General features: G+C 38.8%; 1 protein-coding gene across 1 annotated transcript in view; it reads left to right on the plus strand.

Moving 5' to 3' along the window:
• The first annotated feature begins 3983 nt into the window (after positions 1 to 3983).
• The window catches only part of EDEM3 (ER degradation enhancing alpha-mannosidase like protein 3), a 67156-nt gene continuing 54752 nt past the window's right edge, over positions 3984 to 16387 (plus strand). The window contains exons 1-2 of the mRNA XM_040636287.1: positions 3984 to 4376; positions 8903 to 8948. Coding sequence (XP_040492221.1) covers positions 4216 to 4376; positions 8903 to 8948 — 207 coding nt within the window. The 5' untranslated portion in view covers positions 3984 to 4215. The remainder of the gene's footprint in view (positions 4377 to 8902; positions 8949 to 16387) is intronic.

Genomic DNA, 16387 nt, shown 5'->3' on the forward strand with positions numbered 1-16387 from the left:
GGATGGACACTTGGGCTTCCATATTTTGGCTATTGTAAATAATGTTGCAATAAACATAGTGGTGCACGTATCTTTTTGAATTAGTGTTTTCACTTTCTTTGGATAGATATTTATCTAGTAATGGAATTACTGGATCATATGATATTTTTAATTTTTTGAGGAACCTCCATAATGTTTTCCACAGTGATTGCACTAGCTTTCCTTCCCACCAACAGCTCCTTTCTCTCCCTGTCCTTGCCAATACTTATTATTCCGTATCCTTTTTGAGTCTAGCCATTCTGACTGGTATGAGGTGATATCTCATTGTGGTTTTGATTTGCATTTCCCTGATGACTGGTGATGTTTAGCACCTCTTCATGTGCCTGTTGGCCATCTGTATGTCTTTTTTGGAAAAATGTCCATTCATGTCCTCTGCTTATTTTTAATTGGATTATTTGGTGTTAAATTGTGTAAGTTCATATATATTTTGGGGATTAACTCCTTATCAGATACACCAGTTACAAATGCTTCTCCCATTCACTAGGTTGTCTTTTGTTTTGTTGATGATCGCCTTTGCTGTGCAAAAGCTTTTTACTTCTGTAGTGTAGTGATTTCTTACCATTTTTAATGGGCTTTGCACATCTAAAATCTTTTCCATATTGATTAAAAGTCCTTACCCTTATTCTCCTTAATGCTTTCCACCAGTGTTTTTCCCCCTGTATAACATGCCAAGGCTTCTCTTGTTTAACTCCTATATCCTTTTTTATCACTAAGTGTATAGGTTCTAAAATAACGTGTATAGGTTTTAAAATAATGAACGTAAATTTTTCCTAGTGTCCATAACTGGCCAATTAGCTAAGAATCTCGATTATTTCCATCATGGGGTTAAAATGGAATCTCTTTTGAAATACACATTGTGAATATATTTTTCTTTCACTTCCACAGGTCCCACCTGACATATGATAAGTTGCAATGCTTTTTAGGCCACACAAGCTTTTCTACTCACAGTTTTGCAGAGATTAGTGACAAATGGACTCAACCACTGGCTAGAAACTGAATTTCAGTAAAGGTGGAAAAAAGTGCTTATCATTTAGCAAGTCAACAAAAGTATGTTCTGTGTTCTCATAACAAACTTTTTAAATGTAGTGTTAGCCTGAAAACAAATAAATAAGCCAAAATGGGGGATGGAAAATGCTAAACATAAAATGCTAAACATTCTCCTACTTGAGAACATTGTTTGGTAATGATAGTTGCTAGTAAATTTTTGACTTCTTATAAAGGAAATCAGGAAGATAAAGAAAACTGAGTTACTGCCAATAATCTACTTCAAATAATTGACTTAACTATATTTCAATAAAACTGAAGATCATTGGCTATTTTTCTATTTCCTCCTCCTCCTCCTCCTCCTCCTCCTCCTCCTCCTTCTTCTTCTTCTTTTTAAAGATTTTATTTATTTATTTGAGAGAGAAGCAGAGAGTGCCCAAAAGTGGGGAGGGGCAGAGGGAGAGGGACAAGCTGACTCCCTGCTGAGCATGGAGCCCCACATGGTTTGACTGGGGTAGGGGGTCCTATGATGGCTGACCAGGGCCAACATGGGGCCCCGCATGGCTTGATCCCCGGACCCTGAGATCATGATCTAAGCCAAAGTCAGACACTTAACCGACTGAGCCACCCAGGTGCCCCTATTTTTTTCTATTTTCTATGTTCCTAGTTTTCAAATACTGGATGGCTGGTATTGACCTTTAATTTGTCATGTTCTCTATGCCAGAGCCAAGAACAATTCATAGGTATTATTTATTTAGCTAACTTCATCCTTAAAGTTGCCAAAGAGGATCCAGGATGGAACTAATAGGATTGTACAGAAATGACCTCATGTGTTTTCACAGCCTCCATATAAGTAGATAAAGGGACTATATTAGTCCTTTTTCTATAGATAAGGAAACTGAAGGAATAAGGAAACAAGTATATTCAACACTTATTAAGCATCTATAACAGCAGAGGCACAGTGCGGAGTTTTGGAACATACACATAATCAAGCTGAAATCTGTGCCCTCCAAACAGTCACAATCTAGTGGACATGGCTGACCGTGAAAAACACAATCGTAAACATAGAATACAATGAAAGAACAGAGGAGGGAATGGCTATAAGCTTTTGAAAGGGTTTCGTAGAGATGGAATCTGAACCAATATTTAATGGGTAGAGTGTTCTACGGACAAAGATGGTGGGATAGCAGAGGTAAGGGCAAAGGCATAGAAAGGTAGGACATGTGAATTTGCTAGTTATCGCATGAATCTGAGGGCGGGGCAGGGGTAGAAGGGAGATGACAGGTTCAGAAGGTCTGTAGATGTCCTTAATGCCAACTCTGGTAGCAATGGGGTGAAAAGTAGGGTGGCAGGGAGGTATTAGGAGACAATTGCAATGGTTCAGGAAAGAGGTAATGAGGCTTGAACTGAGCGGAAGTGGGAGTGACAGCAGGTAGTGATAGCAGAAGTAAAAATCTATATAATTTGGCAACTGAGCAGACATGGACCATGAAGGAGGAGGAGGAGTTGTTGGAGATGATTCAAACGCATTAATTTGAACCAGTGACCATACTACATTTGAGCTACCTTGGGCCAGAGAGAAGGGAATTTCTATTAGGAAGGTGGAAATGGGGGTCTAAAGATCAGGACAAATATGGATTTAGAAATGAACCATACGCATATGATGGCTGAAGCCATATGAGTGGAAGAAATCACCAAAGAATAATGTACAAAGAGGAAAAAAGACAAAAAGAAAATCTTAAAATGCAGGGAACACCAGCGTTTTAAGAAAATAGAGTGGGGGAGTGAAGGAAGGGTCACTGGTGTCACAGGAACTGTCGGTCTGAGAGGGAAGCAGATGATGCAAGGTGATAGAAATCAAGGAAGAAAAGTTTCCAGAAATAGAGCTGAATGATGCTGAGAGGATCAGTATGCGATTTCCTGTGGTCACGGAGATCCCATCTGCACCTGAACTCCTCACGTACCTACCGAATTATCACACACACACAATGTGTTTTTTTCGAGAGGAACCTACTCCTCATTTTACCAATAGTTAATGTGGGACTCAGTGATCAAAATAAATCGCAAGTTCCAATTTTCTTCATTAAATTTTCTTTGCAGCTCACTCAACTCTCCTTACGTTGAGCTTTTTAGAGAACTATTATTAATCAAGTACGTGTCCTCTTTAATCCTTGTGGATGCGGTTACATGCAAGGACTCCTGAGTCATAGGGGTTGGTTGGGCATCTTATCCAGCAGTGTGACGAGGACTTGTTACCCAAACCTCTTCAGCCTTGGTTTCCTCATTTGCAAAATGGGAATGGCGGTACTTACTTAAGAGTTGAGAAGCGTGCACGAGAGAACGCAAGTAAAACTCTCAGCACATTGCGTCAAAGGTCAAGTCATTTTTGCTGTTACCGTTTTGTAATCTCCCTGAGAGCAGAAGACAACCCCAACACTAGTCCCTAAAGGGTGTAGCACGGAGCTGGGGACGTGTGAGCCTCATTCGGCCAGCCCTCGGGGAAACGTCAAGCACAGGAAGAGGGATAAATATTTGACAGATTCCCCGGGACTCTGCAGCTGACAACCCCGGAGGAAGGACGGGCTGCAAGACGCAGCGGCAAGCGGCAAGCGGGATCTCAGGCACCGCCCGCGACTCTCGGACGACCACACGTCCCAGGGTGCAGTGCGCCCACCCTGGGTGGAAATTTAGCCAGGCGGAGTCGGATTGTGAGCCCGCCGAGGGAAGCAGTGCACGCTGGGACTTGTAGTCTTCGGATCGCAAGTTCACGGGTCGGAGGAGGGCCGAAGCCTGAGGTCCCTCCCCAGTCCCGCCTTTTGTCCACGTCTCACTTCTCCCGACCAATGCCTTCTCCTTTCCCCGGAGCCAGCCCCTCTCCAATCCGGTCCCCATTGGTCCTGAGCCTCAACGCCTTGGGCCCTACCCGGAAGTAGCGTTGGGGGAGGTGGTTTCCTAGACTACGACACCGGAAAGCTGGGGGAGGTGCTCGGGGCTGCTGAGGGCGGAGGGCGGTGGCAGCGCTGGCGCTGGGGACCGGCTCGGTGGTTTCGGGAAGCAGATCGGCGACGGCTGCCGCTCGCGGAGCTCCGCATCCCGCCCTCGGCACGGCTCACAGCCCCCTTGCCACCAGCGTCCGGCAATGTGTCCCACCGGCCGGGCGTAGCCGCTGCGCGTGCGCGGAACCGTGGGGCCATGAGCGAAGCCGGCGGCGGCCGGGGCTGTGGGTCCTCGGTCCCCCAGCGAGCGCCATGGAGCCTGGTGGCGGCGACGGCTGCGTTCTGCCTGGTGTCGGCCACGTCCGTGTGGACGGCGGGGGCCGCGCCCATGAGTAGGGAGGAGAGACAGAAGCTTGGGTAAGGATGCCTGGCAGCCTCGGGTGGGTTTCCTCAGGAGGCGGATCACAGGCGAGGTGCCTGTCATTGCGACCCGAGCGCACAGTGGCCTCCCCTGTCGCGATTGGGATGGCTTTTGCCCCGCGAGGACCCTGCCAGGGAGGACAGGGTCCGGGAAGGTGGGGGCCGTCGCCTGCAGTGCGACCTCGGGGGACCGTCGGGGTGTCGCCTGGGCCGTCGGTGACATGTGCAGGCTCCTTGAGGCCATCCGCCGTGTGTCAACGCAGCTGCCATGTCAGTGGCCCGTGAAGGGGGCTACAGCCCGTGCCACTACGCGTCAGAGTCCTACTGTTGTCTTTAGTCGGGGACATGGTTAGATTTCTCGCACAAGTGAGCTCCCAGCTGGGAAAATGTTGCTGATCTCACAGTAGTTAAGGAAATAGTCTTTACACCTGTTACGGAAAAGGGGGCGTTCATTGGAATTTGAACTTTATACATTTACCGTTTCCTTGCGATGTTTTCTTGCACGGCATTTTCTAATAGAACAACATTTAATGGTATTATTCAGAAGCCTCAATTAAGTATATCTGTTCACTTTACTCAAAGTAGTTTTAGCAATTTTCAAAGTGTCATAAAATTATCAGTTATATTTACAGTATTTCATTGGGAGTCAATATTCCTAATATATGCTAGGTCCCACAAATGAGTAAGAAAAAAGCCAAGAACCAGTAAGAAAATGAGCAGAGCATTAAGAGTTAATTCACACAAGAGGAAATGCAAATGGTCAATAAACATGAAAAGTTACTCAACCTCTTAAATGTGAGAGATGCAGATTAAAACAATGAGATAGCTGTTTTTGCCATCAGATTAATAAGTACAGGGGCGCCTGGCTGGTTCAGTCAGTAGAGCCTATGACTCTTGATCTCAGGGTTGTAAATTCGAGCCCCATGTTGGGTGTAGAGATGACTTAAAAATAAAATCTTAGAAAAGATTAGTAAGTACAAAACACAGAGTACTGACTAGCCGAAGTGTGAGAAAAGACTTGGTGGGAGTGTAAATTGCTGTAATGTACTGACAGGATCTCCTAAAATTTAAATTGTGTGTACTCTTTGATTCATTAATCCTGTCTCAGGGAATCAATCCTACAGAAATAAAAGCACTATTGATGTAGAGATAGGTGTACAAGGATGTGCATTTTGAAAGAATGGAACTGTTCTTGGAGCATCCGTATTACGGAACAATATTCAGACATTAGGGAGGAGGTAGATCATTGGAAGGCTATCCAGGATATATTCCCAAGACAAAAAAAAGAAAAAAAAGGAAGTTGTAGGATAATATGTTTGGTGCCATCCCTCCTCCTCCTCCTCCTCCTTTTTTTTTTTTTTTTTTAAGATTTTTATTTATTTGAGAGCTAGCATGAGCAGGGGGAGGGACAGAGGGAAAAGCAGGCTCCATGCTGATCAGGGAGTGAGAGTGGGGCTCCATCCCAGGACTCCAGGATCATGACCTGAGCTGAAGGCAGACGCTTCACTGACTGAGCCACCCAGGTGCCCCACCATCCCATGTTGTAAAAGCAGAAAAGAAATTGTCGAAGCTCAGAAAAGCATGGAAAGATGATCACCCCCTGGGTTAGGATAGAGGTGAGCTGGAACCATCAGGTTTTATTTTACATACTTCCTTATTGTTTAAATCATTGCAAGAGTATTGTATTAGTTTTTAAATAAGGTAACGATAAAAGATGCCTGATGGAAAAAAAAATAAGCTACCAAAACAAAATTATCGGTAAACTGTTTAATAAGTATCTTAAATTTTCTCTATGAATTTAATTTGTCATTGATAACTGTTTGAATGAATGCTCTGCTCTGTGCCAGGAACTTTTAATATGTTATCTCTCTAATCCTCCCTGTTAATGAGGTGGAGGTGGTCCCCATTATGCAGGTGAGGAAATTGAGACTCGAGGTTAACTTGTTCAAACTCAGAGCTAGTCAGTGGTGGAGTCAGTATTCAAAACCAGGTCTGTATGACCTCAGAGCCGATGTTCTCTTCGCTATGTTGCACTTCTTAAGACTTGGAAAGAGAAGCTTCAAGTCTGTTAAGGATAGAAAGTATCTTATTTGACTACCACTCCTCTTCCCCCCCTTTTTTTTTATTAAAAATTTTTATTTGAAGAAAAGTCATTAGTTAAGTCATTTTTGACCAAAGTTAATTTTTAACTGGAAAAGTTTAACCAAAGTGGCTTGAAATGTCAGCTTAAATTTTGAGAGTAAGAGTCTGGAGCTATAAACCACAAATACACAATTGCTTGACTGCTTTCCCCTTTGGGAATTTTCGGGAAACTGAACTCTGATTCATTAGGTTTACCTGTGTGATTTAAAAAAAAAAAAAATCCAAATAATGATTTATGATAAAAAGCCTAAAATGCCCCATCCCTTTTCCTATCCCCCAAAACCAAACTGATGATAAAGACTGGAATTATCACAAGTTTTAAGCAGTTGCTCAGTTGCTTGCAGTTTGTAGTTTATGGAATGTTTTCCTTGGTCATATGTAGTCTTACCCTTCCTGGAATACATTGTTTTTTGCTTTTGTGGTTTAAATGTTACAGCAGTTGTTAATGTTATCTTTTCATTTAAAAAGAAATATAAAGCAATCCAGTTTCTGTAGGACATTGACAGGCAATGTGTTTTAGAAAAAGCTGACTTATAAAAATTATTTTAAGATAATTAAAAAGACATAATTTTTGAACTATGGATCTGATTTCCAATACATTTCTGTTCACTTGTTGAATAGAAATAAAACCATCATAGAGACATTTTTTTCTGTTTAATAGAGTAAGCTACCGTTCTGTATTTAAATATGACTGTGAGGACTTACATGTTTAACTAGAGAAAGTGCTCAACTGGATATTAAATTATCTCCACTTTGAAGTATGTGTTGTGAAATTTGATGATCATGTGCTTCAAAAATGTAAGGATTGGAAAATAATGTGTCCTCGTACACAATCTTGATTTATTCGTACTCATGGAAATTGAATGCTTATGAAGTTTGGGTTAACAAGTTAAGGCTTAGTCTACTAGGCACTGCCATTTCCAGTTAAAGGAATTCCTATTTCTTGGCAAGAATCTTGTGTTGATTCTATTTCGGTGAAAGAAAAAAGAATTTCCATATTCCATTTATTGATATCAGTGCTTGAAAAGAAAATTTTAACATTGTTTTTGGTTGTTCATTAGCTAATTTGAGAGATATTTATCATCTGCAATATATGTGTGGAAGAATTAAGAAACTCCATAGTTTTCTGAGATAACTTGATCCGTATTCTATCATATATGTACACATGTAAAGAATTAATGTTTTAGCAAAGTGACAAGATCTTGTTTATTATTTTAAAATGATTATTCATAAAAAGTTTGTCAGGACTTATTCAGTTTACAAGTTTGAATGTACTTGATTTTAATGGTCATCATAGCCAGGATCTGGAAATTAGTTCTTTTCTTTCTGCTAGCTTTATTATTACTAGTATTTAATCATCCATGATTGCAGTTTTTAAAATGACAACTGCAGTATAACAGGAAGTAAAATAAAATTATACCCAGGCATTTTCTCTAACACTTTCTTCAATTCTTGCTATTAGTGACTGGAACTTTGGGAACAATAGTAAGTGTTAATAGAAGATTATTGAACTATTTTTCCCTTGCTAGCTATTGAGATATTTGGCCTTGTCTAACCATAACATTAACTTTGTAGTTTTTTGTATAGTCCTCAAGCCCCCAAACTTGAGAGTGTTGAACTGAAAGACCGATTCGTTGGTTCAGACAATACAGATTTTGACTTAGTAAATCTGCTGTGGGAATCAGAAATCTCCATTTTAAATAGTCATCTTGGGGATTTTAAGAAACAGAGATAGCCAAAACATACAAATCTCTTCTCATTTTAGAGATGAATATTATTTATTTGACTTTTGACAGTTTTTTAAAGGAGAAGAGAATACATCATAAAATCATAAAATGTATCTTTTGAAAGTGTGAACAAATATGTATTAATAGATATGTGTTAAGCTAGGCATTAGGGATTTTATTTAAAATGAAAGAAGCTTGTTAGAGTATTGTTATTTTGTATCATTACATACCCACCCTTCTGTTGATAGAATATGTACTATAAGCAATAAACAGTAATAATAATTACTTCTTTTGGGCTTCTCCAGCTATATTCTTCCTTTTAAGACAGATATGTTGAATAATTTTCTTAAGAGGTAATTGGCTTTCAGCATCAGATTTCCTTCTCTCTGCATGGCATGCATCATTTATCAATTTTCTTGGGAAACATAAGGTGAATTTTACATAAATTGCTAGGAATAGTAAAAGTTTGGCCCAGCTGTATGTGGTTAATGAAGACTTGTGTACTAACACTGGTATATTTCTTGACCCTGTTTATGTCTTTTCTAACTAATCTTTTCTTTTGTTTTTTTATTGGTGTATGTTTATCAAGGAGCATTCACTTTTTTAGAAAAACAAGTACTTAACTTTTTTCCATTTCTGTTCTTTTAATATTAGGAATCAAGTACTGGAAATGTTTGATCATGCTTATGGTAACTATATGGTAAGTAGAAGCCTTGTCTTTACACATCATTTATGTGAGCGGGTTGTTATATAACCATAGTCAGCTGCAGATTTGGAAACCTGAATTAATAGCACTTTTTTTTTTTTTTAATGGAAGTTTTTAAAAAAAACAGTGCAAGTGTAAGCCAACAGAGTGTTTCTGGTAATTGGTTCTTAAAGGAGTTTATTGGATAGCTACGAAATTTGCCTTAGATTACAGAACTTTGTATTTAAGTAGTTTCCTTTGATGCTGTCAGCAATGTGAGTGGTTTAGATAGCTAGATATTGTAGATGTACATGAATAAGGTGTTGTCTCCAGCCTTCGGGGAAATTATTCTCTTAATTAAAAAAACTTTACAATACTGCTTTATATACTCTACGAAGAAAACCGTTGCTGAACAGAGACAAAATGTGACCTAGTTTCTATCCAAGTTATGTCCTCATAGTGGGCTTTGATTTGAATATATTCTGCTTCTTAGATACACTGATCTGTATTGTTTTAAAATGTCGTACTGTTCACTTGGGATGAAATAGCAGCTTCAGTTTTGCAAGATGAAAAAGGTATGGAGATCTCTTGCTCAACAGTGAATATACTTAATGCTGCTGAATTTAAAAATGTTAAAAATGGTTAATTTTATGTTACATGTTTTTTACCACAATTAAAAATTAATCCCCCCATAGTACATAGTAGGGCTGGGGTGTTGTAGCTGCCCTCTATTTCTCCCTGCCTCATGCCCCTTAATAAAATGATCTTAGACTTCAGGAAAAAAATGTTTAATTTCTAAAAAGATGAACTAGCAGCAAATATTAGAGTTCAAAGAAAATTTTCTGTGTAAATTTCTGTAATTTTGAAAAGAGTAATCAAATTATTCTGAGAATTCTTAATGAATTTTAAAATATGTTTTTACATTTTAAAATATGTTTTTAGTTTTTTACATTTTAAAATGTTTTTACATTTTAAAATGTGTCAGCAGATTTTCTTTTATGATGAAAAAGCCTATAAAATATAGTTGGGAAAAGTTTGGCAGAGAACTAACTTTAATTGGTTCTGCTTTAAGTATATTTTTACTGATTCTGTGAATCCATTTTTCATTATATATTACCCAAATATCTTCATATATTAACATCTTTATAAACATCTAAATACATTCACATTTTATGCATTCTTATACTGTTTTTTTTTTTTTAAAGATTTTATTTATTTATTCGACAGAGATAGAGACAGCCAGCGAGAGAGGGAACACAAGCAGGAGGAGTGGAAGAGGAAGAAGCAGGCTCATAGCAGAGGAGCCTGATGTGGGGCTCGATCCCATAATGCCAGGATCACGCCCTGAGCCGAAGGCAGATGCTTAACCGCTGTGCCACCCAGGCGCCCCCTCTTATACTGTTTTTTAAGATTTTTAAAAAATTTAACGCAGAGCGAGTGAGAGAGAAAATGAGTGCGGGGGGGGGGAGGGCAAAGGGAGAGGGAGATGCAGACTCCCTGCTGAGCAGGGAGCCCGACTCAGGGCTCAATCCCAGGACCCTGAGATCATGACCTGAGTTAAGCAGATGCTTAACTGACTGAGCCTCCGAGGCACCCCACATTTTTGTATTGTTTGAACATGTTTTATATTTGATAATTCTTGTTCCTCCTTATATTTCGTATTTCTAAGAATCTATATTGAGTTCTTAATGTTTTTAGAAAATAATGGTAATGAAGCTTGGGGTATTTTTAACCATATTGAAAACACAGGTTTAAATTCATTTCTAAAGACTTTGGCCATTCCCTTAATAGTTCTTTCAAAATTATTTATCTCTGGTTAGTTAATTCCATTTGGGCCAAGCATAATTGAACAAATGTAGGCTAATAGTTTTGTGGTGGCCAAGTGGATCCATGCTATATCCTCAAACCTTAGTTATCTCATAAATACATACTTTTGCTTGCAAAGTTGAATAAAAGGGTATATAGCTGGATCAGTTCAGTATATTTCACCGTGAATAGGATCCTCCCTTTATAAAGCGCAGTATTTTAATTAATTAATTAATTTTTAAAAGATTTTATTCATTTGAGAGAGAGAAAGGTGGGAGAGGGACAAAGGGAGACAGAGAAATAGACTCCCTGCTGAGCAGGGAGCTGGACTCGGGGCTCGATCCCAGGACCCTGGGATCATAACCTGAGCCAAAGGCAGACGCTTAACCAACTGAGCCACTCAGGCACCCCTAAAACACAGTATTTTTAATATCTCTTCTCTTTTTAGGTAAACAGCAGAAAGTTCTATCAGTACATTTTTTCCTATTATAGAATGCACTTAGTAAATGGATTTACGACAGAGCAGGTGCTGAGAACAGCTCTCAGAGGACTTCCTGGTCCAGTTCCTATTTATTGGCCCCTGACTGGGAAACTTTGTATTACACCTCCCTACCTGTAAGATTGAAAGGAAAGGGTATTTCAACCCCGAAGACTGGGAACTTCTGGAATTAACACTGCCCTTCATTTTCCCAGTGGATCCACACCCATCTGCAGTCCACTGCAATTCATATTTTTAAACATTCAACTATTTTACAACAGAAGTGACTCTTGCAATGTACTTGTGCTCAGTTTATGTGAAGATTGTAACCCAAGATTTAGTCTAGAATTCTCACTTCCCTTTTTCAAGTTCAAAACTAACCTGAAACAGTTCTAAAATATTAAGCAGAGACCAGGTGCTCTGTATTTGTTATTTGAAGTCACTTGAAAATTTTTTCTAGTTTTAATACTCAGAAACAGTATTAGCTTGCTGTAGAGCAAAAGTGTATAGGTTTTGGAGTTAGATGGGTTTGAGTTCAAATTCTGTCTTGTTTATTAAATAGCTTGGACCCTAAATAGATCATTTAACCCCTCTGAGCACTATCTGATGTAGATTAGGCATAATTGTAAAGGGCTATTGTAGCTTGTAAGATTGTTGAAAACAGGGATCATTTTATTTATTTTATTTTTTATTTTTAAAAGACTTTATATTTGTCAGAAAGAGAGAGTGTGTACAAGCAGGGGGAGCAGCAGGCAGAGGGAGAAGCAGGCTCCCTGCTGAGCAAGGAGCCCGATGCAGGAGGGACTCGATCCCAGGACCCTGAGATCGTGACCTGAGCTGAAGGCAGATGCTTAACCGACTGAGCCACCCAGGTGTCCCGAGAACAGGGATCATTTTATTTAATTTTTAATAAATTCATCTTTTATATATCTTGTGCCCAAAATCATGCCTGGTGCACAAACACTTATTAAATTTTTTTAAAGAGGGGCACCTGGGTGGCTCAGTTGGTTAAGCGTCCGACTCTTGATTTCAGCTCAGGTCGTGATCTCAGGATCCTGAGATTGAGCCCTGCGTGGGGCTCTGTGCTGAGTGTGTGGCCTGCTTAAGATTCTCTTCCCGCTCTGTCTCAACCCCTCCCCCTGCTTGTGCTCTCTCTCTGTCTCTTGAAATAAATAAAATCTTTTAAAAAAACATTTTTTTTAAAGTACTGAATTGAGTTCTTGTGAAGATGTAATCAAATAGTGATTTTTTTTTGCATTTGATTATTATGATGTATCTTTGCCTTTTAAATTCAAAGAAATCATTTAACAAACTTCATGAAAGATACAAGTTCATGGTGAGTTTTTGGGATCTGTAAGTTGGCTTCTTTTGTTGTAGTCGGTTGTCTACCATGCTGAAATGTAAATATCTGGCACATGGTGGGTGTTTAATAAATGTTGAAAGCTTTTCATTTCTCACTTGTCCTTCTTAATATTACTCTCCATTCTAGTGTACATTTAGAGCAATTCCTTTAACTTTCTTGGTTCCGAGGAGAACAATGGTTTTCCAAAAATGGCAATATAATATTAAGAGCAAGCAAGAAGTCTGGAAATGGAACAGGACACCCTGAGCTAGCTGTGCCACCTACCAGCTGGGTTGCAATGAGAAAGTTACCTAATCTCCCTGAGCATGTTTCCTCATCTCTCTAAAGTGGTTTGCCTGCCCCACGCTGCTGTTGAAGGATTGAACAAGTTGATATAATTCAAGTGCGTGAAACTAGTGTCCAGCAAATAGGAAGCACAGTGTAAGAGTTTACGGCTCCTGTCACTACTATTGTCATGATTCGTTCTCTGCCTGAGATTGAAGTTGCGCTCCTAAACTTCATCTAGGCTTTTAACTCCTTGGATTGTACATACAACCTCTTTAAAACACATTCTTTGCTGTTCTAGGCATGTGTACCCTTTGAGGTTATTTTTTCTCCTTACCTTTTTTTTTTTTTTTTTGATTCTCCAAGTTCTGTAAATGCTACTTTTCAATAACAATACCCTGCCAGCTTTAGGTAGGGCACTACAACCCTGCCATCCTTTGTTATATCCAGGAATTTTCTGATTTTATCAATTATTGGCTTAACTATTAATATTATAACAACTATGTTTGACAAATCTCTACCCTAGATCAGACTGCAATTTATCCACAGTAAATGGCACAGATGGCTTTCTTTTTCCCTCAAATAACATGAAATTAGATGTTTGTTTTGGCAGTTCTTGTGTGGCCTTATTTAACCTCAGACCATAGCCACTTTAGCGCTTCTGTTAGTATGTTTTTAGTATTTGTGCTGAGGTTACTTTGCAGATTAATTTAGATGACAAAATGACATGTATTTAGGCCACCAAATGCAGAACCGTTTTGGATCTGCACTTCCTGACCTAATATTTGTCTCCCAGTGTTTTTCCTGTTACTGTAAACAACTCAAACTGTTATAAGCAGAAACTGTTAAGGTAGAGCATTAAACAAAAGAGTTGGTAAGCACAGTTTCTTTTACCTAGTAGAATCATACCTACTAACCACTTTTGAGCCTGATTTTGTGAGAGCACAGTTCAAAGAAACAGTAGATTAGTCCTTATCATTCAAACCAAGGGAAAATGTAACTTGCTTATAGATTTATAGATTTATGTAAGTTTTCTTAGAAGTACTTTCTTTCCCCTAATGTTACTTTCTTTGAACATTTTTTATTGTGGTTAAAAAAAAAAAATATATATATATATATATAATTTATCATTTTAACCATTTTTAAATGAACATTTCTGTGGCATTAAGTATATTCACCATGTTGGGCAACCATCACCATCCAGCTCCAGAACTTTTTCATATTCCCCATTTGAAACTCTGTACCTAATGTTTTCTTTTTGATTGTTCATCAGAAAGTAATTTTGGGGGTGCCTGGGTGGCTCAGTCTGTCAAGCGTCTGCCTTCAGCTCAGGTCATGCTCCCAGGGTCCTGGAATCGAGCCCCACGCCGGGCTCCTTGCTCAGCGGGGAGCCTGCTTCTCCCTCTCCCTTTGCCCCTCTCTCTGCTCATGTTCTATGTCTCTTCTCTGTCTCTCTCTCTCTCAAATAAATAAATAAAATCTTTAAAAAAAAAAGTAATTCTGTAAATAAATTACTTAAAAAGTGGTACTAATGGCTGGGAGGAGGAAAGTTATACATTTCTGTGTGTCTTCTTTTGTGTGGACCAGTGTGGGGCTACCTTTTGTTACCCAGTATTTCCTTGGCCTGTACTTTTAGAGCATCCTCAAACTTGGCCAAAATGGCATAAATTCTGTAGTAGCCTCTGGCAATTTTTTATTATCACACTCTGATACTCTATATAGGATTTTAACTCAGTAGAAAAAGTTTTTCTATTTAATTAGGTATAACTTATAGACAAAAAAATTTTTAATTTTGAGTGCATGATTCTGAGTCTTCACAGTTGTTTACATTTGTTCAAGTACCACCACAGTCTTGACATACTTTTCCATCAAAATGCTTCCTCATGCTCCGTAGCAGTCAGTTCCTTTTCCCTACCTCTGACCCCTGGCAACCATTGTAATCTGCTTTGGCACTATAGTTTTTCCTTTTTAAGATTTCATATAAATGGCATCATACAGTATGTAGACTTTTGATTCCGATTCTTTTGTTTAACATGATGGTTTTGAGATTTTAGCCATGTTGTTGGATATATTGTAGTTCCTATTTATTGCTTAGTAGTATTCAGTTGATTTGATAGAACACAGTTTGCTTATCCATTCAGTAATTGAAAAGTATTTGGCTCATTTCTGGTCTTTGGCTATCATTAAAAAGACTGCTGTGAAAATTTTCTGTGAATGCAAATTTTTATGTGGACATACATTTTCATATATTTCCCAACTAGGAATGGGATTGTTAGGTTATATGGGAAGGATAAGTTTAACTTTATAAGAAGCTGCAAAACTTCCCTAAAGTATCTGTAACATTTTGTATTCTTCACCAGCAATGTATAAGAGTTTCAGTTACGCTACATCTTCTCCAGTACTTGGTATTTTCAGTCTTTTTAATTTTAGCTGTTCTAATGGATATGTAGTGACATTTTGTTGTGACTTTAATTTGACTTTTCCCAATAACCAGTGATGTTGAAAATTTTTCTGTGTGCTTAGTATATCTTTTTTTTTTTTTTTTTTTTTAGTGAAGCCTGCTCAGATCTCTTGTCTATTTTAAAATCAGTTCATTTATCCTGTTATTGCTGAGTCATAAGAGTTATATATTCTGGATGTCAGTCCTTTATCACATATGTCACTTAAGAGTTGTATATTCTGGATATCAGTCCTTTATCACATGTATCACATCACAGATATATTCTCCCTGTCTGTGCTTTGCCATTTAATTTTCTTAACAATGTCTTTTTTTTTTTTTTAAAGATTTGATTTTATTTATTCGACAGAGTTAGAGACAGCCAGCGAGAGAGGGAAACAAGCAGGGGGAGTGGGAGAGGAAGAAGCAGGCTCATAGCGGAGGAGCCTGATGTGGGGCTCGATCCCAGAATGCCGGGATCACGCCCTGAGCCGAAGGCAGACGTTTAACCACTGTGCCACCCAGGCGCCCCTTTAACAATGTCTTTTGAAGGCAAATGTTTTAAATTATGATCAAATCCAATTTATCCTTTTTTATGATTCCTATCTTTTATATACTACCTAAAAAATATTTCCCTAGCCCAGGCCGCAAAGATTTTCTTGTCTTCTTCTAGGTGTTTTATAATTTTAGCCTGTTCATTTAGATCTATCACTCATTTTGTGTTAATGTTTGTATATAGAATGAGGTGAGGGTTGATTTATATTTTTTTCTATGTGGATATCCAGCTATTCCAGCACTCTTTGTTGAAAAGAGTATCCTTTTACCACTGAATTACTTTGGTATCTGTGTAAAATTAGTTAACCGTTTATGCATGGGCCTGTTTCTAGACATTTTCTTTTTTTTCCCCATTGATCTGTATGTCTATATGTATACTAATATCACACTGTCTTAAGTTTGATATTAAGTTGTGAAATCAGGCAATGTAAGTCTTTCAGTGTTGTTCTTTTCAAAATTGTTTTGGATATTCTGGGTTCTTTGCATTTTTTTTTTTTTAAGATTTTATTTGAGAGAGAGCGCGCGTGCGCGGGGGGGGGGGGGGGGGGGGG

The sequence above is a fragment of the Ursus maritimus genome, unplaced genomic scaffold (assembly GCF_017311325.1).
Source record: "Ursus maritimus isolate PB19 unplaced genomic scaffold, ASM1731132v1 scaffold_2, whole genome shotgun sequence".
Taxonomy (NCBI): domain Eukaryota; kingdom Metazoa; phylum Chordata; class Mammalia; order Carnivora; family Ursidae; genus Ursus; species Ursus maritimus.